The 25,929-nt window shown below is 35.7% G+C and overlaps 4 protein-coding genes across 6 annotated transcripts; 1 reads left to right on the top strand and 3 right to left on the bottom strand.

Moving 5' to 3' along the window:
- The first annotated feature begins 4,416 nt into the window (after nt 1–4,416).
- LOC141671395 (ribonuclease E/G-like protein, chloroplastic) lies at nt 4,417–14,798 on the top strand. 3 transcript variants are annotated; one of them, XM_074477629.1, is made up of 14 exons: nt 4,417–4,532; nt 4,835–4,969; nt 5,059–5,314; nt 5,400–6,341; nt 6,420–6,847; nt 6,960–7,277; nt 7,422–7,463; nt 9,248–9,372; nt 10,041–10,188; nt 12,129–12,201; nt 12,629–12,741; nt 12,957–13,076; nt 13,446–13,601; nt 14,282–14,798. In XM_074477629.1, exons 2-14 carry the CDS (start codon nt 4,922–4,924, stop codon nt 14,456–14,458), a joined length of 2,946 nt encoding a protein of 981 aa, XP_074333730.1. In that variant the 5' UTR covers nt 4,417–4,532; nt 4,835–4,921; the 3' UTR covers nt 14,459–14,798. The 3 variants fall into 3 exon arrangements, with proteins under 3 accessions (XP_074333730.1, XP_074333729.1, XP_074333731.1); XM_074477628.1 differs by having other exon boundaries at nt 5,400–6,847; XM_074477630.1 differs by lacking the exons at nt 4,417–4,532; nt 4,835–4,969 and having other exon boundaries at nt 5,176–5,314; nt 5,390–6,847.
- Nucleotides 14,799–15,536: 738 nt separating this feature from the next.
- LOC141671994 (uncharacterized) lies at nt 15,537–18,614 on the bottom strand. Its single transcript, XM_074478472.1, has 2 exons — nt 17,034–18,614; nt 15,537–15,817 (listed from the first exon to the last, which is right to left on the bottom strand). The coding sequence occupies exon 1, from the start codon at nt 18,503–18,505 to the stop codon at nt 17,069–17,071; it is 1,437 nt and encodes a 478-aa protein (XP_074334573.1). The 5' UTR covers nt 18,506–18,614; the 3' UTR covers nt 15,537–15,817; nt 17,034–17,068.
- Nucleotides 18,615–19,440: 826 nt separating this feature from the next.
- Nucleotides 19,441–21,959, bottom strand: LOC141671262 (rac-like GTP-binding protein ARAC1). The gene is made up of 7 exons (XM_074477436.1): nt 21,142–21,959; nt 20,723–20,810; nt 20,524–20,633; nt 20,323–20,386; nt 20,016–20,080; nt 19,854–19,919; nt 19,441–19,736 (listed from the first exon to the last, which is right to left on the bottom strand). The coding sequence occupies exons 1-7, from the start codon at nt 21,238–21,240 to the stop codon at nt 19,635–19,637; spliced, it is 594 nt and encodes a 197-aa protein (XP_074333537.1). The 5' UTR covers nt 21,241–21,959; the 3' UTR covers nt 19,441–19,634.
- A 150-nt stretch (nt 21,960–22,109) lies between these two features.
- On the bottom strand, nt 22,110–25,717 carry LOC141671261 (3-dehydroquinate synthase, chloroplastic). Its single transcript, XM_074477434.1, has 8 exons — nt 25,219–25,717; nt 24,768–24,918; nt 24,502–24,669; nt 24,176–24,402; nt 23,774–23,897; nt 22,644–22,706; nt 22,407–22,550; nt 22,110–22,266 (listed from the first exon to the last, which is right to left on the bottom strand). Exons 1-8 carry the CDS (start codon nt 25,533–25,535, stop codon nt 22,135–22,137), a joined length of 1,326 nt encoding a protein of 441 aa, XP_074333535.1. The 5' UTR covers nt 25,536–25,717; the 3' UTR covers nt 22,110–22,134.
- Between the last annotated feature and the right edge of the window lie 212 nt (nt 25,718–25,929).

The raw sequence follows: 25,929 nt of genomic DNA, 5'->3' as shown, positions 1-25,929 counted from the left end.
TTAACAACGAGGAATTTAAGAAGTATTGTGAAGAAAATAAAATTGAGTTATGGTTCACCTCTGTGGCTCACCCGCAAGCCAATGGGCAAGCGGAGGTAGCAAATCGAATAATCTTGGATGGACTAAAGAAAAGGATCGAGAAATCAAGAAATAATTGGGTGGATGAGATACTTCCAATATTATGGGCCTATAGGACTACCTGTAGAGTCACTACTGGAGCAACCCCCTTCATGTTGGCATATGGGGCAGAAGCAGTTGTTCCCGTGGAGATATCACATTCTTCTCCAAGGATTCAGGCTTTCAATGCTGAGGAAAATGAGGAAGGACAAAGGTTGGCTCTGGACTTAATCGATGAAGTGCGAGATGGGGCACATGCAAAGATAGTAGAGTATCAGAAGAAAGCTTCATTCTACTACAACCTAAGGGTTAAAGAAAGGTTCTTTAAACAAGGTGACCTAGTCTTGAGGAAGATAGAAGCTTCTGGGGTAGGACAGAAAGGGAAACTTGCCCCGAATTGGGAAGGGCCGTACAAAGTCAAGAGCGTTCAGGGTAGAGGAAACTACAAGCTGGAGATAATGGATGGTTTTGAAGTCCCAAGAACTTGGCATGCACAAAACCTGAAGGTTTACTATGTGTAGGGCAATTGAATACGATTGTCACTTGTCTGGATGACAAGTAGGTTGAAAAGCACCTTGAAGCTTTGCTTGCATAGGATTTTATATTCCAGTAGAATTTACATTGTCAAGTTATTATTGTTAAGGGTCGAACCCATATTATGTAAGGTTTTGAAAAACCAGACTTCAAATTGAAGAGTTCGAAATTATTTCAACCTATGGATGTTTGAGTTGTGATAGTACTTGTGTGGCTAATTAGTTCAAATTTTAATGCATATTAAAGTATCGGAAAGATAAAGGAGAAAGATGCGAATAAGGAAAGTAGCATATAAAATAACCCCGGAGGGTAATAAGTTTTGATACAAACAAAAGTCCAGGCATAAGTTAAGGATAAAATTACAAAATGAAAAAACTACTCCTCCATGCGGGAGCCTTTATTCTCTTGCTCCTTATCAGCACCTTCAGCATTCTTCGCAGGAGAAGCGGGAGGAGAAGCAGTGTTAGGATCCAAAATGCGATCATCTGGCTGAGGGGAGTTGAAGAGGGCATCTATGCTATCCTCCGTCTCAGCCTGCTCAGGACTTATAAAGTCCTTAGGGTCGACTAAGCCCGGATGCCTCTCAGAAACCGCCTTTACGGCCGCATCCCATCCCTGAGTAAACTGTAAGGAATAAAGACCCTCATCATGAATCTCTATGAGATTTTTAAACTTGTCAGAATCCATGTAGTCATCAATGAGCTTATCCTTATCGCTCCTAAGTTTCACCAGCTCGGAATGAGCCTTAGCCAGCTCATCCTTCTTCGTGTCCAGCTTCTTCTCCAGGACCTTGGCTCTCTCCTCCCATTTTTTCATCTCCTTCTCAAACCCATTAGAGTTACCCTTCCAGGACCTAGCCTGATGGAGGGCCGCCTGGAAGTAGGTGTTACTCTGCAAAGAAATATGAGTTAACACAAGTTCGTTGAAATACGAGAAAGTTGGAATTCAAAGAAAAAAGAAAAAAGAAAGTTACCGCAGCTTGGGCTTGAGAACCCAGAAGCTCAATAGTCTCGATATCACTCCCCGTAACAATGTCAGTAAAATCGTGGGGAGTGATGGAATGGTACGACCAATCCTTAGCATGTTTGGTGGATCCAACCACCGTATCGCTCCTCCTGAAGCCCCAGTTAGGCCTGAAGGAATGTGCCTTAAGTGGAGGATCCACATCGTCCCCCAGCTCGACCACCGGGACGTGGGGCTTAAGGAAAGTAGGACCGTCAGGCTTGCTCCTGGGGTCCCTGTTTAGCTTGGCCCTCTTCTGGCGATCAGACTCCCCTTCCTTGGGCCTGTTGACGTTATTGATGGCCTCGCAAGCTGAAAGAAAAAGATAGAAGGAATATTAAATTGCAGGAGATAAAATGTTACAGTTAAAGGGAAGGAAAAATAGCTATCCAGTTATAAATTTACCCTTATCACTGGCCTGAGAGAGACCAACTTTATTCAAGGAAAACTCCTCTAAGGGGGTCCAGGTGTCTGTTTTCCCATCATCTGAAATTAAGGCTTGATAGGCCACCTCCTCCTCATCAGATAACCTGATGCTACCTGGACTCCCATCTGACACTTTGCAAAAGGGCCTACAGAAGAGTGTGACCCAATCACCCCCGGCCCAGGTCAGCCTAACGAACTCATCCCTCCATATGGGGTTGTTCTCAACTATGGAGTTACTATCAAAGATATGGGGGATTTTGGGCCGTTGACGAATTAAAACCCAACCCGGTTGATCCATGGAGCTATTATAGAATTGGAAAACTTTCCTAAAGATAGCTACGGAAAGAGGAAAATTGTTTCTAAGACAAAGGACCATAAAACAGATAATGTTCCTCCAAGCGTTAGGAGGGAGTTGACAAGGGTTGATTTGTACATCAGCGAGTAAGCGAGGAATAAATTCATGGAATGGGAACCTAAGACCCGCGGTCAGGGCTCCTCGATAAATAAACAAGGTATCCCCCTCCCAGTTACATGTCCTATCCCCAGGGACGGCTGGAGTAATCCTAAGGTGGGGTGGAAGTCTGTACAGGGTGTTCATGAACTCAATTCTACCATCTAACTCATGAAAGGTGTTACCATGGTTATACGAATCTAACTCAGATAGAGAGGGATATTCATCACCTCTAGAGTTAATCATATCAATTAGGGAAGTATACGGAGATTGAATTTGAATGTTTGTACCTCTCTTAGAAACATTCATCTTCTGCAAACGAGCCAAGTCACGATCTGCCATTGATATGCTTCGGTTGAATGCTCGAAACCCAGAAAAACTTGAGAAAGGTGGAGCTGCGGTGGCTGAGGTCGCCGGAAATCGCCTTCTCAAAGGGAGAACTACGTTTTTTGGCTTGATTATCTAATTCACAGAGATACGTAGGCATCTCGTAAAGGCAGAGTTAAGCTACGAAATACGAGAGCAGCCATTAAAGGCCTTGAGCTCCCGTACCTTAGTAATAAATACAACAATTATATATATTAGTTTTTTATCCATAACAACAGATCATTTTGCTTTTTCATGTGAAACATATATGAATATATATCTTGACAAAAAAATTAAGAAAAATACATGACTATATTAATATTGTTAATTAATGTAATACATTTGTTTAAAAAAGGCAAAAAAAGACTTGTATATTTAATTTATTAATAAGTATTATATATAATTTGTTTTAACATTTGTTCATAATATAATTTTTCTTAACAATGTGTATAACAATTGTTCATTGTTTATATAAAAAAAATTATTTATTATAAATTGAGAAATATACATATGTATTTCCTATTATTCTTTTTAACTTAAATTGAAACATATTTTTCCATTTTTTAATAGTTTTCTTGGAAACAGAAAATTTTAGAAAATCTGAAAAGAAAAAACTGGACTAAAAACTTATCAATGAACTAAGGGTATAATAATTATGTGCTTGGAAGTAGACCAGACAATTAGATAATTAATCAGATTAGTTTCGAATCCGATGAATTTTAAATCGGTTCCACTTTCGAATTATTATATATTCATGATCGTTCGGATCAGATCGGATATGATTCGTTTAAATTTAATTCAGATAAAAATCGGATGACATTCGAATTAAAATCAGACAAAATTCGGTTAAGATATTTTCGAAACATAACTTATTAATTTTCTTCAATTTGTGAAATTTTGATATTATACGTTTATTAAATATAGTATTTTTAATAATATGTATTGTACATTTTTAGAAAATATGATTAATTATTTTATCATAAATATAAAATAGTTTTAAAATATAAATTTTACTTATATATAAGAATTTTTTTAATAGTTATTGTATATGAACAATAACTTATGACTAATTAAACTATAATAACTGAATTGAACTCATTTGATCATTTTTGTAATTCAGGTTTATATTGGATCACATATTTCGGGTCATATTCGGTTCAAATAATAAATAACTTGGTTTTCATTAGGTCAATGTTATAATCAAATATAATATTTTAGATCATTTGGATCAAATTTTCGGTTCATATAATTTTTAAATTGATTTTAAGATTAAATAATTTAAATATCAAATTATTAACACCTCCGTCCCATTGGATTGTATATAATAGTGTTTACACGTATTTCAAGTCTTTTATAAAGTATATTTTTATAATATATTTTTTTTAAAAAAATTGAATAAAAATTTAAACATAAAACTTTTATTCAGAAAAAAATAATTTTAAAAAAATATTGAGGGGAAAGATAGGGAGAGAAAGACGAATATGTCCCTGGTGGCAGTCCTCTTCGTCGTCCTTATCTTGGTGAAAATACGTAATGAAGTTTAGGTATGTTTTGTTGTTGATGTTGAGAGTGGAGTAGTAATAGTATAGCTGCTGCTGCTGCTGAATTACTAACAAACAAGCCTCAGCCTCCTGCGGTAAGATACTCCCCCTCCCTTTGTTTTCACATTTTTCTTTTAATTATCTGCTCTTCCTCCTCTATTTTCATTATCTGCTTTTTCCATTTTTCTATTACTCAACCTTGTCCATTTTGTTGGAAATGTGTCATTATCTATTGCCTCTTTTGATTTTACAAATTGTCTGTTCAAATTCAATTCCTGTTGCTCTGTTTTCTTAATTACAGAATTTGATTTGTATTCCTGTTTTGCCTTTTTTTTTTAAATTCTGCAAATATTAGTAATTCTCATGGTCTGTATTGTATTGTATGTATGTCTTACAGAAGATTGATATTGGCTGCTGCACTCCACCGCATTATTAACTCCCTCTCATCCCTAAAGTAAAAAACAACAGATGCTCCACCTCGCAGATGATTATTTTCATGTCTCCTGCCGGACACACTAACTTTGAATTCAAGGTTTCATGCTCACCATTGTATACAAGGATTAACCTATTGCACGCGTTTGTATTTCGTTCCTAACTTTTCTTCCTTTTGGTTTGTGCCAGCTATCTCACACTCTAAATTTCACATCCACTTATCTTATCTATGGGAATACACGGCCTTCTTCATATGCCTTTCTCTTAAGGCCAAGACCTGAAATTTCTCTGTCACTTCATCCACTTCACAAGCACAACCGAAGAGCATTTTCATGGATGACATACCTTACTCATACAGTAAGGCCATGGATGACGGATACAGTAAGGCCATGGATGACGGATACACAGCTTTCACTACATCCTACCATGTCTGCCCAAGCTAGAGGTATTAAATTATATTATGGTTCAATGGCATCTAACTGTTATGTTAATACGTAGCTGAACACTCAAATACTTCCAGTGATTTGCAGATCAAGAGAAGAGCAAGGAATGCCTTACCGGTGCCTCTTTGTTCGAGAACCGGTATTTGAATGATGAGGCAGACACTGATACATCTGTCCCACATAATAAAACTCCTGATATTACAGAAAGTGCAATATCAAATGTGATATTAACAAGGGAAGAACCAATAGAGGAACCCTGGCTACTCCAGTATTCTTCACTCTCTTTATATTTTGAAGAGTCGGAAGTTTCAAACGGTATGCTAGATGAAGACAAGATTGAGAATTTTCATTGTAGTGCCTTGCTAGAATTAAATTATTCCAAGAATAACACCATGGAGGATGAGTCAGACTCCGAAGCTAATGATACAAATGAGACCTCTAGTTCTCATGCTACATTGTCTGAAAACGACTTCCCAGTTGAGGAGCCCTGGCTTTTCGAACCTGGTTCTTCATTTCCTTCTGCTGGAATTGGGGTTTGTACTGCATCTAGTAATATAGAATCCATCAAAGATGAGTCAAAAGATGCAGAATTCCACAATTTGATACAAGGAATCCCAGGAGAGCTGTTCTCCGGAGAGGTCATTAGTATAAGCAAAGGTTCAAGTGCTTCAGTGGAAGCACCTACAAGACCTGCAGCTCAATCTGAGAGTTCAGTATATGATAGCACTTCTTCTAAAACTAATGAAGAAAGTAGCGTTGCTCTGCAGAAATCTATTTCGACGGTTATATTGATAAACTCTTCTTTATGTACCATGCAAAGAATTGCTGTATTAGAGGATGGAAATTTGGTTGAATTATTACTGGAGCCTGTAAAAGATAATGTACAGTGCGATAGTGTATATTTAGGAGTACTTACAAAACTAGTTCCTCACATGGGCGGCGCATTTGTGAATATCGGGAGTTCTCGACCTTCCCTTATGGATATAAAGCCTAACAGAGAGCCATTTGTGTTCCCACCATTTCGCCGAGGTAGGAAGGATAAAAATAAAACCGATTATAAAAATATTAAGAATCACCCAGATATGACTGAAAATGGTCTGAATGTAGATGATGCCGAAGACATTGATGACCCCGAGGAGCATGAAACTGAAGATGTTTCTGTACAATACATGCGTGATGATTTTGAGGAGCATGAAATTGAGGATGACTTTGATGTGATGGAAGATTTTAGAGACAATGTAAATGGAAGTATACCTGGTCATGGGAATGAGGTTGAGTCCGAGATATCTTTAGGTCAGTTTTCTGGAGAAGGGCACCCCATAGAAAGTCAGATGGCTGGAAAACATCTTTTGAGTGACTTGGGATTTCCTCCTAATCTCCAGGATCTGGAAGTTAAAAAAGATTTGCAAACGGATAAAGGTAAGTGGGACCCAGTTCGCAAAGGCACTAAAATAATAGTTCAAGTTGTCAAAGAGGGATTGGGTACGAAAGGCCCCACACTGACAGCTTATCCAAAGCTAAGGAGCAGGTTTTGGGTAAGTCTTACTATGTAGTCTTTTCCTTTATTCTTAGTACGTGCTTGATGCTTGTTGGTGTCAGTTTCTTTGTTAGCCCTTTATTGACTTTGTTTTTACTAAATTCTTGCAGGTTTTGAGTACTCAAAGCAATACCATTGGTATTTCTAAAAAAATATCTGGTGTGGAGCGTACACGCTTAAGAGTCATAGCAAAAACGCTGCAGCCTAAAGGTTATGGTCTGACTGTAAGAACTGTTGCCGCTGGTCATTCACTAGAGGAATTGCAAAAAGATTTGGAAGGCTTGCTTTCAACTTGGAAGGCTATTATTGAACATGCAAAATCTGCAGCTCTTGCAGCAGATGAAGGTGTGGAAGGGGCTATTCCTGTCCTGTTGCACAAGGCATTGGGTCAAACACTGTCTGTTGTCCAGGATTATTTTAATGAGAAGGTTAATTGTTCTTCACCACTAATACTGCCTTTTGCAGTATCTGCTGTGCTCATTGTGTATGATAAGAAGTTTCTTACAGCATTGTGTTTCAACAAGTTGTTTATTGAGTTGTCTTATGGTGTTCTTTGGTTTAACATTTTCCAGGTGAAATGCATGGTTGTCGATTCTCCACGAACATATCATGAGGTATTTGACATTGACCAAATGACTAAACATGTGATTCTTTATCTTCAATCTGTTTTTATTTTTGAAAGAAAAGTAGATTATAAGGTGCAAGTCCCACAACAGCATAAAAGAGATGCCACTCTGACGGGATGTTTGTTTTCAATTAACTACCTAAGGAAACTTCTTACCAAGTACATATTTTTTGTTTAAGAGGTCAATTATTGTCAAGGGAATCCCAGTACCTAAGCACATGTTGATGAGGGATTTAGTTAGAATGATGGTTCTCATGTTCCATATTGAGCACTCGGTTTAGATATGAAATTGATTTAATGTAATTTTCTAGTCTGTGCTCCACTAGCTGCTCTTCATAAATTGAAAAAATGTATCCATAGTCTTCTGATCCCCTTTACCAACGGGTTATTTACTTTCCTGAGGATGACTCCTGATTTAATTAATAACTTCATTTGCTGAGATTTTTTAAATTCTCTATTATCTGACATCTTGTGTTTGAAGAATGAAGATGCATAGAGATTGAATCGGAGGAATGGTGTGAGCTTTTGTGCTTTCTCAATCAATAAAATTTGTTTTGTATTTATAGTGTCTCCCTAGACCCCTCCATTCAACCCGTTTCCTCGTGCAAAGCATGAGTCTAAATATTAAAAGAAGTTAATTTGTATTATTGATTGTTATCTAAAATTTTAATAATTTAATAGAATCGATATTCTTATTTGCATAGAATGAATTTATTCTTTTATTATACTTTTATAAACCTAATAATGTTTGGAGAACTAAAATAAAACAAAGTATAATAATATGTGGTTGATGAGATTTAAACTCAACTCCTTTATATCACTAAAACTATTAACATAAATGTTTACTTCACTATGTTGTTGATAGGATTCAATCCTTAGTAGTTAAGATAGTAATAGTTAGAATATTCATTAGTGTTACATCTAACATTTCTCTTTTCTTTTTCTGTTGCTAAACAGTTCTCGTCTATTTTTTTTTTTTGCTAAGTATGTATATATATATTAGAAACGAAATTTACAAGGGATATACCCATGCTCTATGACAAGCCATAGAGGGGACTATCTATAACCAATCTACAAGCAGATTGGAGATAGAAAGCAATCAAAAAATCAAGTCAGGCCTACTACAAACTATCTTAGTAAACCATAGAGAACTAGTTAATTTAGCTTTAAAATCAACCATAATTCCATCAAAAAGCTGTTGTGGTCCAAAGCATCCTTTATCATGAGCTCGAGCATTTCGTTCCCTCCAGATGTGATAACAAAAAATCTGTAAGCAGCATAAAGAGAGAGCTCGCAGAGGCCCATCTGTAATCTGAAGTGCCAACTCCAAACAGTGAAGCCAAGAGTCACCAAAAATATGCACCTTCAAAACGTGAGAAATCTTCCCAAGCACACAAGCACTATAAGGACAATGCCTAAGAATATGATTATCTGTTTCAGTACCTCCAATGCACAAGAAGATCTAATGATCATACATTATTTATGGTTAAAGTGTTAACCAACCAACCTTAAAAGCCAAAGATTTCTGTGTTCCTTTACAATAATATGGTATATATGATTTCTCTAAGGGCTTATGCATTGAATTATAAATTTTTATCTGGTCAGTGGCTTGTTTTGCAAATTTTTGATCTCTTTCTCAGTAAACTCATTTTCTGTTTGGGATCTTAAATGTATGTGAAATGTCCGAATTCTCCCCCCCAACCCCCCGTTTGTGAGTCATGTTTGGGTCAGTGATTTTCGAAAGCATTAACTTCTTAAATTATATATCTCTAGGTCACGAATTATCTTCAGGAGATAGCTCCTGATCTTTGTGATCGAGTAGAACTATACAGCCTGCGGACTCCCCTTTTTGATGAATACAAGGTTGAGGAAGAATTTGATAAAATTCTTAGTAAAAGGTAAGAAGATCTGATGTTTATGTTGTCTTTGGTAGATACTCAGAGTTAAACTAGAAAAAAGAATAAAAATTATTCAGAGTTTTGATATATGGACTATGGAATGTCTACTAAACTTATATTAGTCTTTTGAGGAAGCATCAGCGGCACAAACTGAATCTGATACTCTATAGACATGAGCAATACTAATCGATATTCATAATACACAAGACTAATGCCACGGTTGCAGTATTCTAATGCTAGTAATACAACAAAAACCGCCTATTTATGATTTTGCAGGAAACTTAATAGATCATTTAACTTGAAACTCTTATGGCCTTCTAGACTTTAATTTTTATCTTATTAGAATCCTAGACTTCCGCTAAAAATAATCATACACTGCCTAATATTCTTAGCGATTTGATTCATAACATTATCATTTTACTTGGCAATGGAAAACTCTTCACTAGAAGCCCTGTTGGTAGTTTTTATTCTCATTTTCCTCCTAGCGTCACAAACTGACAAACATCTAAAAGACAAAAATGGTAATATACTAATAGCAACTTATACAACAAGTCTTTGTTTTTGTTTAAATCTTTTTTGATTTGGATTTATAATAACTTATTGATATTGTTCTATTGTCTAGTATAATCTATGTTTAATGTGTCTTGTTAATGGTTATAATCTTGTAGGGTCCCTCTCTCAAATGGAGGTTATTTGGTGATTGAACAAACTGAGGCATTAGTCTCTATTGATGTAAATGGTGGACATTGTATGCTTGGTGATGGGACTTCGCAAGAGAAAGCAATCCTTGATGTTAACCTTATGGCTGCCAAACAAGTAAGGAGATGCACATTTTGTCGCCATCTTTTATTTTTATGCTATATAATAAGTCGAAATGAGAGTAAAAAGTTTTTTTTTAATATTTTTGCATTTTTGTTTCTATACGTGGCTGTAGTGAAAACTCTATCTAATCATTGATCTTGTATTATATTAGAGATATTTTTGGTTTGCGCTATACATTAAAAAATGACTGATGTGTGTTGAACTTATAAATCAAACCAACCAAGTTAATACAAATTTGCTTTGGTTCTAAAACTCACACTCATGAGTACCATGTCTGCATTGATAATCTTATCGTACATGTATGTTAAGTAGGAAACCTAGCTCTTTGTACTCACAAGGTCCAGTCACTGATAAAAAAAGAACAAGAGAGATGAATTAACCAAAAGTAATCGTCAATATCTATCTATCAAATGCCGCATTATTTTCCCCTTAAATAAGGGCTCTCTGCTTTGCTTTTTGTTTAGTGTGGCTCATTCCAATTTTTGTTATAATATAACATGTAAAGCTTGTTAAAAAAACACTTGGGATGCAAAGTCTCATTAGTGACGGTTTAGGTCCGCTATTGTGTGTGACATGCCTCAATTTTAAATTGAAATCACGCGCACTTCCAATTTAGTACGCCTTATTTTAAGGGAAGAGGAGTTGTATGGTATTGCTCTTTATTTTTTAGGTCGTTACTTTAAAGCAATGTTCTAAAATTTGGGAATTGTACTTAACCGGTTGAAGCACCTTACATAAGTAATCGGTAAATGGGGGATTAATCGGATTAATAATTGGAAGTAATTTAGTATTATTAATATATATTCAACCATTCATTGTACATATATACATGTATAATTATTATACATTTATACAAATACAAGGTAGAATACAGTTATAGTATCAATATATTAAGAAATTTAACTTCTGCATTTGGGGTTGAATTGAGAGAAAATATTAAGTGAGTTCATGATTTTGACGTTTAGAATTAAACTTATGCTTACGAAAATAACATTTTTCTTTTTTCACTGAAGTTTCTCCCTTTGAATTTATAATTGTTTTCCGTCGACATTACTAATTTTTACCCACTAGGCCAATTAATCCAATTTTTATAAAAATGGTTATTTGACCTGATTTCAGCATAGTTGTATCAGTGACCGTCCATATAGCAATAATCAGCTGACTTTTAGAACATATGGTATGTTTAATAGGCATGCTCTTCACTTTGACTGAGATAAAGCTATTAGCATGATCTTAGCATGACATCTTTTCTCTTTGTGAAGTCTACATGTGTGAAAAAGAATATTACTGAAAGCTCCTGTATAAGCTATTTATTTCAGTTCCTTCTTTTACTTGAGGCATTAACATATCTTCTTTATAGTTTATCAGTCTTACAACTTTTAAGATACCTTTTTATATTAATCATGCAATACAGTTTATTTCAAGGTTTCAGAAACAAGTCTTTATCTAATGGTCCGTTCGGTTAAAGAGAATGGAAAGAAATGAAATAGAAAATTGTGGACCAAATTAAAGGAGAGAAAAATAAGGTAGGAGGAAAATTAAAAAAGAATGTGGGAGAGCAAATTGTCAAAGATGAGATTTGTGGTGAACATAGCTCTCCATTCTCAAATTGGTAGGTCTGAGCTATAGTTTAGATTAGTTTAAATTTCTAAAAATGTTATCGTGGAAGGAATTTAAATCATGAATTTTTACTTACAAAATAGTACAAATGTCATTTCATTTCCCAATTGCATTCACTAACTAAACAAAATATAGGATTTTAAGAACAGTTTGAGAGCTGCTAGCTAACTTATGTTAATATCTCTATTTCGCTTGTTTCATTGTACTTATTTATGTTCTCCTTCCATATTGTGTCCGCTTTACTATATATTGATCCTATATGACCTAGCAAAAAATTGTTGTTTTTTCTTAACTTAAAATACAAGTATCTTCAGATTGCTAGGGAATTGCGCCTGAGAGACGTTGGCGGCATTATCGTGGTTGATTTTATTGACATGGTTGATGATTGTAAGATCTCTCTCTCTCTCTCTCTCTCTCTCTCTCTCTCTCCCCCTCCCTCCCTCTCTCTCTCCCCCTCCCTTTCGATCGATCGAAGTCTTGCCTTGTATCTTCTTTCTTTTAGTAATTGTTTTTTTGTATATAAAAGTTTGTGTAATGCTTGTATGACCTGCATTGTCATGAAATTTTAGTTCTCACTAGTGTTGTTTTTACTTGACAAGCATGAATTCAAATGGTGAAGGATTTTCTGTCATTAATTTTGATCTTGTCGGTACTGTTTGATGGTGTTTTAAACTTTTTACTCTTGTCTGACCAACAGTTTTTGCATTGTGCATTTCACTTCTAGCATAGAATTAAGTATCTCTGCAAATAGTGCTAGTTGTACTCAACAGATATTCTCCTCTTACTCTATCTGCTGATATCATCATTTTTTCAGCAAATAAAAGATTGGTTTATGAGGAAGTGAAGAAGGCTGTTGAGAGAGATCGATCAATGGTCAAAGTCTCTGAACTGTCTAGGCATGGGCTAATGGAGATAACCAGAAAGAGGGTAATCCCTCATGTTCTCATACATTTTTTTTCCGATAGTCTTTTAAATATTGTGACTGAGACATCTAAGTGTAATTGAGAATGAAGATTTGAAATATTTTCTTCTTTTCTAAATTAGAAAATATTAGAAGATATTACTATGGCAAAGGAAATATATTTAATGGCTCAAATAAATTTTCCTTATCCTCACCCTGCTTTTCCTTTGATAATTTGCAGGTTCGACCAAGCGTGACGTTTATGGTTAGTGAACCATGTACTTGCTGTCATGCTACTGGGAGAGTGGAAGCTTTAGAGACTTCATTTTCCAAAATTGAGCATGAAATTTGCCGGTCTCTTGTAAGTAAATTGACTTTGATTATTTTGTAATACATATGTATGTATGTGTATGTATGTATGTTTATTACGTAATTCCTAAAAAATGACAGAAGAAAATGAAATATGTTGGATAATCATTATTATTACTAGCCCAGGCTTTAACTGAAGATTTATAAATAGGTATTGTGTCATAGATTCAGACAGTACTATTTAACATATGGCCATCATTGATGTCTATATATATACTCATATTTGTGAATTTATCGATATTTTAACGCATGACAGCTACATTCTTAGACTGTTCAACTTTGTAAACGAAATTATGTAAAACAAGTGGCATCCTGCCTTTATGCGTCATTGTAGAATCATTACATGTTTTGTTTGTTTTAGGCAATGATGGATAAGAAACCAGATCCTGGGAACCCCAAATCATGGCCAAAATTTATACTGAGGGTGGATAGGTTCATGTGTAACTATTTAACATCTGGAAAGAGAACAAGGCTCGCAGTTTTAAGTAGTTCTCTCAAAGTATGGATACTACTAAAGGTATGCCAAAATTAGCACTTTTATTAATCACATCGTATAATGGAAGCATTTTGACATATTAAAGCTAATGGAAAGCCTACACATGTATTGGAAACTTTTTTTTTATCTGTTTTTGTTGTTGAATAATATGTTGATATATTTATGTAAATTTAGCTTTAGATAGAATGAAATGGAGATGGAAGAAATTGAAATGTACAAAGAAATTAGAGTTGTGAAAGAAGGATGGCTGAGGGTGAGAATGAAGATAATGATAGAGCGTAATTCTTATTAAAAGCTTTGTGAAGGATACTAATTTGAGGAATTAATGAGCATTTATTTGTCAATTTCAAGGAAAAAGGTTAACTTAAACTTGTGGAACAGAATGTAGGAGTAAGGGTTTTTGCATAACTGTCAAATTTCAGTTCAAATTTCATTATGTTCCCACATTAGACACCTTTTAGCCGAAGGAGGAGTTTTGTGTGGCTGATGAGGTGAATCTCTCATAGTGAAGCAGCTTTTTGCCCGAGCCACTTGTATATAACAATTTTAAAACTAATGAATTAGGTTCTTAAGCTTATAGTCAAAGTTTATACATAATCATCTTATCCTTTTAACAGAAATTTGTTTACCTCTATGCTATAACTGAAGCTCTGTGTTATATTATTATGGATCACTGATCAGCTTAACTTGCAATACGTCAGGTTGCTAGGGGTTTTACAAGGGGTGCCTTTGAGCTGAAACCACTAACCAGTGAGAAAGATTATAAAAACCATCAAAATGCTATTTCCATGTTTAGACCAACAGAAGGCGGAACTTATATTCCGAAAGGAAAAGTGACCATCTTTCCCATAAAGAAGTGGAAGACGAGAGGGAAATGATCAGTTCATTGAACAGGATGCGTAATCTAGCGGCATGGTCCTACATATAATATATAATGGTATTATATTCTAATGTCGCACATTTCTCTTGAAGTTGTCAATTTTGTATGATCCATGGCATGCACCTTGAGAAAAGAGAAAAGTCTTTAACTAAAAGATCAATTTTATAGTATAGTGTTTATTTCCCAGGAGGACAGTTGCTTACAAATAAATTAGTGAAGGGCTCTATACTGCAAATGATGTAATTCTGAATCCCATCAATAGATCAGCTGGAACCTTGCAATTTCATGCTGGCTATATATTTTTTGATTAATTAATGTGATATTTGAGAATATATTAATTTCTATTGTTATGAGTATTACAACAAGATTACGTTAATAACGTGTACTCATTCGTTCCATCTTGTAAATCTTATTAACAAGAAAGATCATGTTTCATTTAAATGTACTTGTAATGACTAAAAAAGTATTCTCTGCAAATAAAAGTATGAACTGATAATATATTAATACTAAATTTATCATATTATGAACATGGATTGAACTTGCAAAACAAATAATAATAATACTTAATTTTAGCATTGACATTTTCTCCCGATCCTTGGTGGTTGAGTTCACCAACATCTCAATTAGTACTATAGCAGAACTCCGAGGATGAGCTTTTACAAAGCTTATGTTATAGCAGAACAAATTATAGGATATTGCAACACTGTGTGTATATTTTTTGCTATTTGTTATCAGCTGAAAGTTCATCAATTTTTATAAACACTTTTCAACTTGTATCTTCTTGAAGAAATACCGTATTAATAGATTAATTTGATACTAAACCAAGGTTGAAGGAGGCATGGCTGCAAGATGCTGTAAGAGGTACAGGACAGCATATGGTTGATTAGAATGTGTAATTTGCTCTGCACAATAGCCAATCTTGTTATTGCTGAATACAGTGTTAAAAACAATAAGCCAGAAATGCACAATATCAATGGCTATACTAACGATTTTAAGGCATGTTAAGGCCAAATGAGAATGCGAGCATATTCAGTTATCAACCAAAAAAATTAAGAAATATCTATCAAATGGCCAAGTACAGTAGAATCCTCTTATGCAATATAATATCATATTAATATACAAAGGGAAAGTCAATATATACATTGATAAAAAGGACAAAAAAAGAAAAAGGAAAAGTTAAAAACTCAAGTCAAGTTCCTGTTTACCAAATAATAGAACATGTACATCCGAATAAAGCAACTCCAAAATGACTTATAACTGCTACAAGATATGTCATGCAGATGACTTCAGGAAATGTAAAACAAAATCAGAAAGTGATTCTTGCTGCCCAGACAGGTCACAGAAGTTTCCAACCAGACTGCAGAGATACAAAATGGAAATTGCAATAATTCAGTGTGTTGAGTTTGCAAATATTCTCTTGCTACAGTAAGATTACGTCTTAAGCTTATCAACAATCGAAGAACAAAAAATGAAGAAAATAGTACAGCCAGAAAATCGTAGATGAACCTTATGATTCCCTCATTTCTAATCTTAACACCCAATTACCTCCGCTCAAAGTCAAATTTCAGCTGTATCCAATTTTTACATAGTAAGATGTGTTTGAAGAAATGCAACAAGATCCACGAAACTTCTGCAACCAAAAAAATACCTTCACCCAGACAGAACTAAACTAGGGATATAGAGAACCTACCAATAAGGCGATAATAGAATGATTGAACATTTTAAAAAGTGATATATACAAGTTTATATCAACCCTCTTCGATTATCTCGGAAGATTTTAAGTTTAACAATACAAGGTTGTCTACTCTCTAAATATACTTGTTGAATATGGGGTACACAAAGCTCTTACAAATGAGAGGTAAATACACGTGGAAATGATAGCAACCAGCCTACCTCAACACTCATAAATAGAGAACCCCAACATATTTTTGCAATTGAAATATCGATGGTACATCAATGGAACTCAAAATCAAATTATGTAAACTTATTTAGGGAGATTAATTGACCATTTGCTCATAGCCTACTAGTAAAAAGGCTCATTCCCCTCCAATCATGGATCGAGGTCATGAGTTTGAATATCCGCACCCACTAGTCACTCCTACTATGGCACTCAATAACCCTGGACCGAACAATATGTTTTATGTAATTTGCATGCTAAAAGGAGTTATAACAAACCCATGTCATATTAATTTGGTAAAGATTCCTAGGCATCACTGGACTAGTCAGTTAATTGCACGGGAGTATTGCATAGACTTCCAATCGAATATAAAAGTAATTAAAATTTCTAAACTTTCAACCCACTAACAAATTGCAAAGATACTTTGATACTGTAGAAAGTAAAAAACGAGTACAGACAAATACAAGCACATATCTCAAAAGAATTCATCAATTAGAAGTATAATTTTAGATTTTTGGCTTCTATAAACTGAAAGGACAATGACAAAGACACATATATAATTTCTTGTCAGTGCCAATGATATTTCAGATCTGTTGACTCCCAAGACCAAATGTATTGATAGAAAAGCCACATAATCTAACACAAAAATGAAGGATCGACATTCAAATGAATTTACCTTCAAGGAATGACAAGTATAACATAGTCCAATAATTAAACCACAAGGCCTTGCTCTTTAGCTTTCTTTAGCCATTTAAGAGTAGCTTCTAATGTGGCATACGCAGAAACATCCGTTAGACTCTTACTCTCCACAGCATAATCAAACACTTGATAAGCCTCGGCAACCCTTCCGTTCCTACAAAGTGCCCTCACAAAGGTCCCATAGGAACCCGTTTCAAGCTTCATATTACCAGCTTTCATCACTCGAAACAACTCAGTTCCCTTGTCTAGCAATCTCGCCTTGCACAAACCATGAAGAAGGGTGTTGTATGTGCATGAATTTGGTTCACAGCCCTTGTCTTCCATCTCCACTAACAAATTCAACGCTCCCAACGCATTCCCCTCCCTACACATTCCGTTCATCAAAGATGTATAAGTGACTGCATCTGGGAAATGACCGGCTCCTGTCATGACGCTCAAGAACTTCTTTGCATCCTTAACCCTCCCAGACTTGGACAAGCCGTAAATCAAGGTATTGAAGGTAACCATGTCGGGCTTCACACCCTCTTCCTCCATTTTGTTGTAAACCTTCAAGACCTCACTTCCCTGGCTCAACATACAATAACCCTTCATAATGGTGTTAAACACATAAGCATCAGGCTTGAAACCCTGGTCACTCAAAACCCCCAACAAGCGAGTAGCCTCTCGAAGATTCTTGGTGTTACAAACATTATCAATCAAGATAGTATAAGTAACCAAGTCAGGCTTAATATTGAAAGCATCCTTCATATCAGTAATAAAAGAATTGACAAAGGTCAAAGACCTATTCCTACACAAGTGTTTGATAAGGAAATTGTAAGTATACGTATCAGGAGGGGAATGTTTAAGGGAAAGCTCCTTAACAAGCTCGACAGCTTCTTCGAGTAAGGGTTGAGGTGAAGAGGCGCAAAGAGAACGAATAGCAATATCAGTAGTGACCTTATCAGGAACAAAACCGCCTCGAGAAAGCATGAAATTGAGAGACTTACGAATAGAGGGAAGAGAAGAGGCGGAATGGGAGAGGAGAATGTGAAAAGTGGAACGATCAGGAGAGAAGGAAGGAGAAGTAACTTTGAGCATGTGATTAAGAAAAGCAAAAGAGTCGTCGGGCGTGGAAATTGAAGAGAAGGAATCGAGAATGGAATTGTAGAATTTAAGAGAAGAATTAGTATTAGAATTAGAAGAAGAAATGAGGGAATTGAAAATGGAAATGGCATCGGAGAGGTGAGGGGTAGGGAATCTGAATGAGGGAGTGGGAGTAGGGGTAGTTGTATTCCTGGTTTTCAATTTGTTGTTGTTTTTGTTGTTCTTACTGTTAAGGTGGGGATAGTAGGGTTTAGGTGGTGGTGTTGAAGAAGAAGATTGTTGTTGTAATTGTTGTTGATGGCTTTTCAAGAGATTTGATACAACTGGGAGTTGAGCTCCCCTCATAGACGGTGGTATCTTCCCCATCTCTGCTACCTACACTATTATTTCTTTCATTTTAGGGGGTTTTAGGGTTTAAAAGGGGCGGAGGGTTATCAACATCACTATCGGATCTCCTATTTTCCACACCCAACCCACAACCATAACCCCATGGCCCCTCCCTGCCCCGGCTCGACTTAACGTTTCTCGTATTTTCGGAAAAATGATTTAAAATTTTAGAATCCGGAAAAATGATCTTTTTTATCTAATTAAATTTTTTTTTTAATATTTAATATTTTAAAATACATATTTTATTTATTTATATCATCTTTAGAATATAAACGAAACTTTATTTTAAAAAATAAAAATTCAAAATTATGAAAATGCATCTAAAAGATATGTTTATGGAGAACACAAATAAAATATCTGACGTCGTTGAACTAAAAACGCATGAGAGCAAGACTCAACAAAAAATACATTTAGTTTTCAGCTGATTGTTTATTGATAAACGTAACTAGGGTTGTAATTCAGGCCGAGTGAGCCGGACATAATTCGAGTCGAGTCGAACTGGCTCGTTTAGCTAAACGCGCCAATTTTAACGAGTCGGGCGAGCCGGCTCGTTTAATTTACATTTAATCGAGCCTAAAACTCTACTTGAACTCGGCTTGTTTAATTTCACGAGTCGAGTCGGCTCGGATAATTAAACGAGCCGGAATTTTTGCCCGAACTCGGCTATTTAGTCTCGTTTAACTAAACGAGCCGAGTCGAGTCCACTTAAACGAGCTCGCGAGCCGCCTGCCCTAAACGTAACTAGAAGTTGCATTATTCAAAAATCAGAATCCGAGTATTTAAGATTATGTTCCATGAAATTTGTCTTAAGAAGGCTACAACGTCATCGAAAATTTGCACTCAAAGCAACTAAGTTTCTTGATGAAATACACATTAAAGTGATACTCTAAACAAATTCAAAATGACAGACTGAGAATTCAAAGTACTAGGTAGTGTTACTCAAGAAGATATAAAGATCAGATCAGTACACATTCCAGCATATTCCTCAGAAGCGCCATAGCGTTACTCTTCTAGTTTCCTTTGAGCAAAGGAAACAGACAAATTAAAGAACAATATTTCTAAAAGCAGCCACTAAGGAAGAGCAGATATCTTTTAAATCCTTCGGTAATCACAATATGGAGCAAGCTTTCTGGGCCTTTCCCTTCTTTTTCTTACTCTTGGGAGGCTGCAGCACAACTTTGATGGCAGCATCAAAAACTCCTTTCACATTCTACACCACCACAATAAACTATAACTTTCTTACAATCTATTCTATAAAATTTTGAAACAAATGTACTTGGGTACAAATTGGTGATAAAAGTCTCTCCTACAGTTTTGTTTTTATTACCTCCTGTGTTTTCGAACTACATTCAATGTAGGAAGGTGCTCCTATCGTCTTCATTAAGTCCTCTCCCTTCAAGTCAACAGAACAACCACAACGGATCAGAAGATGCAATTCAAATCATTCAAGTTGTCCATTTCTAGAAAACAAACCAGTTCGAATTCTCACCTGAGCTGCAGTTATGGGCACGGAGCCAGGATGGTCAACAAAGAACTGTTTATCGTCCCGAAGATCTGTATAACCAATGACGTTTGAAGATAGTTAGACCTCAATGATATGAAACGCACAATAATCTTACCATTTTTTTTATAAAAGCCTTGACAACAAAACAACAAACAGATATAGAGAGATGCTATAACCATTGCCTTGATCCTAGAAGTTGTTATACTCCAATTGGTAAATTAGAAGGCATCATAACGCTGTGTATCACAAATCTACAACTAATGTAATAAACAAGAGAGTGAGGTAAACTTACCAAGCTTTGTCCCTACAAGAATTATTGGAACGCCAGGAGCATAATGTTTCAACTCTGGAATCCACTGAAAATGACACCAGAAAAACATTGGAAGAGAAAAGGCGTCACTACTCATCATACAGGATCGGTTAGTGAAGAATGTTAAAACTCAAAACAAGGAACAAAGGAAACTGATTGCAGAAATATTAAATGAAGTTTTACCTTTTTGGAAACATTTTCGTAGCTAGCCTTGCTAATGAGAGAGAATGCCAAAATGAAAACATCTGCGCCACGATAACTCAAAGGTCTTAACCTATTGTAATCCTCCTGTCCTGTTTCACACAAAACCATTTCAAGGACACTGCACTAATCATTTATTTGTTTAGATTTATCCGTATGAGATAGAGATTGGAAAGTTTACCAGCAGTGTCCCACAAGCCAAGGTTAACAGTGGCCCCATTGACAACCACATTTGCACTGAAATTATCAAACACTGTTGGCACATAATCCTGTTTTGCGAAAAATAGTAGTGCAGCAAAGATGTTATGGAGGCAGCAAAAGTTTTATCAAGAAACCAACTGTGACTGACCGTTGGCCACGATTTCCATAAAAAAACATTGAAAACAGAAGTAGATGGACTCTTAGCTAGTTTTAACAAAGCATGATGGACAGAAATGTTGGTAACCAATGAAGGACTGCAAATCGGCATTTTTTTTTAATTATAAAGCCTATTTCGTAAAAGTGAACATCCTGTGGACATGTATATAAAAACAACCACATTCACATAACAATAATAGATATATATGATATGTAATCAACGGATTGAGGAGGGGAACTGACCGTGGGAAAGGTATTGCTGGTGTAAGAAATCAACAAGCATGTTTTTCCAACTGCACCATCACCAACCGTAACACATTTTATGAAGCGAGATGCGCTCATCCCTGATTCCCTTATCAATTTTCTTGCAGGAGAAATAACTAAGAAAAGAAAAACGAAACTTCCTCCCTTAGATCTTCTTGAGAAAACCTGACCCTGATTTATGCAATCAATGAATCAATCTTTCACCAATTATTTCTTAACATGCAAGAGAGAAAGGACTACGCACATAGGAAAAACAAAAAGAACATAAGAAGGAAGATATTCGGAACACGAAAAGGACGAACTGAACTGAAACATAGGGGGGGGGGGACGATTGGGGTAATTGGAAATGTTGTGTGTGTGTTTGTGCGTGTTTGTGCTGCATGTACAGGTTGAATAAATGAAAGTATTAATCAGTTTGGTTAAAGTTAGTTAGTAGATAGAGGTAAAAATACAACCCCCTGTTATTTAGCCCGGGAAAGTAGCTGAATCGATCTCTTCTAATGACCATTACTTGCATCCTCTGTTTTGTCTCAGTTTTTGGGATCCTTCTCTTTCTTTTAAGTTACAACTATGACCCTTTGATCACTTTCAACTTTCACCCTACTTTCTCTAATTATATTATTATTAACACATTTCGCATCTTCTCTTTTCTTTTCATAAACCATTTTTGTATCACACTTTTCACAGCATTATAATGTAATCGGTTTCTTCAACTGGACATGCTCACTAGTGCAACAAAATGTAAAAAAACTGGCTTTTATTGAGAAACAAGGTAAAGCTTGGCTGAACTGAGAGCCATAAGTTCGTCTTAAAAAACATTATGAGGCTTTACCTAAACTAAATCCATATATAATTTTGTATTATACAACTAAAGATCTACTAATATTTAAGCTTGTATACACACATACAAATTTTCAATACCCAAAAACAAGAAAAAAGGTGTCCGAGGACTTAAGTAGTCGGTACTCGATTTCAGGATTTGCAAAATGCGTGGAGTGTTTCATCAAGTGCTTTCCTGTCATAATCACCCGTAAAAACACAGCTACCTAATGGGCCTTTCAGAAGAATCAGTCTTAACAAACCATCTGCCACTTTTTTATCAACCTGTCATCCAAAAGGGAGAACGATTGAGAGACTTGTCTTGCATAATTGGAAACTTGAAATTATATTTACTAGCCATTGCACAGAAATAATGTTACTGCCAGGGTTAAACAACCAATTTTAATTTTCAAATTCATTCTTACCGCCATGACAGACTTAAACATCTCCACGGTCACATTTTCAGGAGGACCTGTGGGTAGCTTGGCCTTCTTTAAGATCTTGTTAGCTCGTTCCACAACTGAATTGTCAATCCAACCAAGACGGTATGACATATCAACGGCCATAACCTGCAAGGAAAGAAAGAAAACCAACTTCAGCATAATATGGCTGCAAATATACCTCGGCGGATATGGTAATCAGAAAAAAGTTGTAAACTGCACCGTGCCAGCTGCAACAGCTTCCCCATGAAGCCACTCTCCATAACCACAACCAGTTTCTATTGCCTACAAAACGACATTGAGTTGTTAAATTTGAGTTTATGTGAAACATTGCAATTAATAATAAAGCTGATCAACTAAGCAGGGCAGCTATTATGCACTACGAACGCCGGTGAAGATGAATTAATTTAACATGCAAGTGACCCTAAAGATATCCACACAAACTTAAATAATCAATCTCTTGTTCTTATGAATAGCTGAATAACATTGGTCTCAGGTAGTTTTGAGAAAGAGTAGGTAATACAATTAAGAGCTCTAAATGTGCCAGGTGAACACAGTGTACTGAATCGTAAAAGTAATAATACTATCTAGACACCATAATAAAAAAAGCTGCTACAAATTTATCCATTTAATGAAATCATGTATAAGCAAATTTAATATAGTAATAAAATTCATCCAACCCAAAATAAAAATAAAATAATGTAGAAAGTTCCTTTAGGTAAAATTAAATACACGGACTCGCACAAGCGGCTTTTTAATATAATTAATATAAATCCTTTTTCCGGATAATAACTGTGTGTGCCAAGACCAAGGAGCAGCTGGTAACATGTTTGCTTCTTGACAAAAAAGAAGGTTAAAACTATCCCAAAAGGTTTATTTTATAATTGATCAGATGATAGTATAACATGCAGCACTAATAAAATTCGTCCAACCCAAAATAAAAAATAAAATAATGTAGAAAGTTCCTCTAGGTAAAATTAAATACACGGACTCGCACAAGCAGCTTTTTAATATAAATTAAAAAATACCTTTTTTGGGAAAATAACTGTAAGTGCTAACACCAAGGAGCAGCTAGTAACATGTTTGCTTCTTGACAAAAAAGAAGGTTAAAACTATCCCAAATGGTTTATTTTATAATTGCTCAGATGATAGTATAACATGCAGCATGAGGTATTGAGGTGTATTGCTAAGATAGTAAGATTCATACAAAACAATGTCGATGGTACTTATCCAAACATAATCAGTGTAATGACTATGTCACTGGCAAGCTAGTGAAAGCTTAAATGCTTTAACTGGTCTTCTTAAATATTATCAAATAGTCTCCGCATAATCAAGAAGCGTCTCAAACTTACATGACCAAAAGTATGACCCAAGTTCAACGTTGCCCTCAGTCCACTTTCCTTCTCATCTAGGGATACAACCTCGGCCTTGTTCTCACATGACCGCTTAATGGCATACGCCAATGCATCAGGGTCCCTGCAGAAGAGTATACTCATAGGTGAAATATGTCCAGAAAATTATTTGCTAGTAAATAGTTTTGGATCAAAAAGGACTCACTGCAAAGACTCTTTTTAAAAACTTGTTTTTAATATATTAATAATAAGTTATTATTAATATATTAATAACAAAGAACAAAATATGTTGATCAACAAAGGGTCATTAATAGTTGCGCAATTATATAAACTACTCCCACAAATTAGACTGCTGCATATTCCTTATAATATATGTGACCAGCTACATCAAATATAGTTCACCTTGCCATCAAAGCATCCATGTTTCTCTCTTGCCATGCAAAAAATTCAGCATCTCTAATAAGGCCATACTTAATAACCTCTGCGAACCCAGATGCCAATTCTCTCTCTGGTAACGTGTTCAATGTGTCGGTGTCAATTAGCACACTCTGTGGTTGGTAGAATGCGCCGATTAAATTCTTTCCTAGCGTATGATTTACTCCAGTTTTACCTCCAACTGACGAATCCACCTGATATAAGTAAAAGAAGTGTACCTAAGCATCCTCTTTCATACAACACAATGTGGAAGTGGAAAGGCAATTGGGATATTTGTACAAGCTGTAGCTAACCTGTGCCATGACAGTCGTAGGAATCTGAATAAAATTAACACCACGGAGGTAGGATGCAGCAGCATAGCCGCACATATCGCCTATAACCCCGCCTCCAAGCGCAACAAACGTACATCGTCGATCTAAGCGTGACTCAATTGCCTTGTCATAGACTTTCATTAGTGTATCCTATGAAACAAGGAGCATGGGGGACTATCATTTTAGGCATTCCCAACTAATACATGTAAAAATGAAGTCAAGTATTTGAGGGGGATGAAGGTAATTACCATGTTCTTATATTGCTCTCCATCAGGCAAGATGACGCTCTCAACAGAAACATTAGGATTACCAACAGTTAAAGCATTAATGACTCTATCCAGATAGAGTGGAGCAACTTTGGTATTAGTGACCACAAGAACTCTCTTTCCGTGTACGTGGCTGCGGATAAACATATGAATAAAGTCCATTATCTTGTTATATATAAATAATTAAAGCCTTGTCTATCGAGTTAAGTGAAGAAAGGGGGATTGTAATTTCCACAAAAACAAAATCAAACTATTCCCCCTTTGGGTTTTATATTGGAAGATTTTTATTGTTATAGAAATTAGTAAATAAAATGAGCAATATTCTAGAATAGAGGTAGGATTGATATTAAGGGCAGAAGTGTGTGAAAAGTGTAAATACAAGTATAAAATTAAGGAGATACAGAGGGGAGAATGGGCTGTATAACCAACCAACCTTTGAAGAAGATGAGGTTGATCAAGAAGTCCGGATCCGATATAAATGGGGTAGCTCCGATCACCTAAATTGACATCCACAGTGGTCACTGAAGAAGAAGAAGAAGAAAGCGGTGGAGTTGGTGTTTCTAGTTTAGTTGAAGCAGCCATCATCATCGGTTTGAGTTGGACCCGACCCGACGTAAACCTAAGAGACTTATGAGAGAAGGGGAGATGTGCAAAGGGTGGTGGTTGGTGAGACAGTGTTTGATTCGGGTTCGGGTATAAACCCAACCAGGACGATGAGGAGGAAGCGGTAGGAGCAGCAGTCATTACCATTTGGGTGAGAAGAATAATAATAAATCCTATTAGAGTTTGGTTCTTCTGTGCTTTCTGGGGGAGTTGGTTTGGTGAGGTAATGCTAAACTCTTATATATCTCTGTGTATGTATGTAATGTAATGGTGTCTGCTGTGTCGTGTAACTGAATTGCTGACTTCCGCCCTCCTTTCAAAAGTTCGAGTTAGATGAGGGGTAGGTGAGCTCTTTGTGTATATACCAAATCACCCCCTGTTACAACTTTTTACCGTATAATCTGATAAATGAATATCACTGGAACTAAATATATATATATTTATTTAAAAAAATTATTTAACAATTTCTTTTACAATTTCTTTACTACATTTTATATTTAAATGCATTTAAAATTTATTATTTTTATATTATAAATATAAT

This window comes from Apium graveolens, chromosome 7 (assembly GCF_009905375.1).
Source record: "Apium graveolens cultivar Ventura chromosome 7, ASM990537v1, whole genome shotgun sequence".
In the NCBI taxonomy this organism is placed as follows: domain Eukaryota; kingdom Viridiplantae; phylum Streptophyta; class Magnoliopsida; order Apiales; family Apiaceae; genus Apium; species Apium graveolens.
This window is presented reverse-complemented; position numbering and strand designations above follow the sequence as displayed.

Excerpts from the sequence above, each read along its gene's own strand:
- LOC141671395 (XM_074477628.1), top strand. The coding sequence starts at position 4,922 with ATGATTATTTTCATGTCTCCTGCCGGACACACTAACTTTGAATTCAAG. Across the intron at positions 7,278-7,421 it reads AGGATTATTTTAATGAGAAG|GTGAAATGCATGGTTGTCGA; the intron begins GTTAATTGTTCT and ends AACATTTTCCAG. Across the intron at positions 12,202-12,628 it reads TATTGACATGGTTGATGATT|CAAATAAAAGATTGGTTTAT; the intron begins GTAAGATCTCTC and ends TCATTTTTTCAG.
- LOC141671994 (XM_074478472.1), bottom strand. The coding sequence starts at position 18,505 with ATGGGGAAGATACCACCGTCTATGAGGGGAGCTCAACTCCCAGTTGTA.
- LOC141671262 (XM_074477436.1), bottom strand. The coding sequence starts at position 21,240 with ATGAGCGCATCTCGCTTCATAAAATGTGTTACGGTTGGTGATGGTGCA. Across the intron at positions 20,811-21,141 it reads CCAGCAATACCTTTCCCACG|GATTATGTGCCAACAGTGTT; the intron begins GTCAGTTCCCCT and ends TTCGCAAAACAG. Across the intron at positions 19,920-20,015 it reads TGCCCATAACTGCAGCTCAG|GGAGAGGACTTAATGAAGAC; the intron begins GTGAGAATTCGA and ends GTTGACTTGAAG.
- LOC141671261 (XM_074477434.1), bottom strand. The coding sequence starts at position 25,535 with ATGGTAATGACTGCTGCTCCTACCGCTTCCTCCTCATCGTCCTGGTTG. Across the intron at positions 24,919-25,218 it reads CAACCTCATCTTCTTCAAAG|CCACGTACACGGAAAGAGAG; the intron begins GTTGGTTGGTTA and ends GTTTATCCGCAG. Across the intron at positions 23,898-24,175 it reads ATGGATGCTTTGATGGCAAG|GGACCCTGATGCATTGGCGT; the intron begins GTGAACTATATT and ends ACTCTTCTGCAG.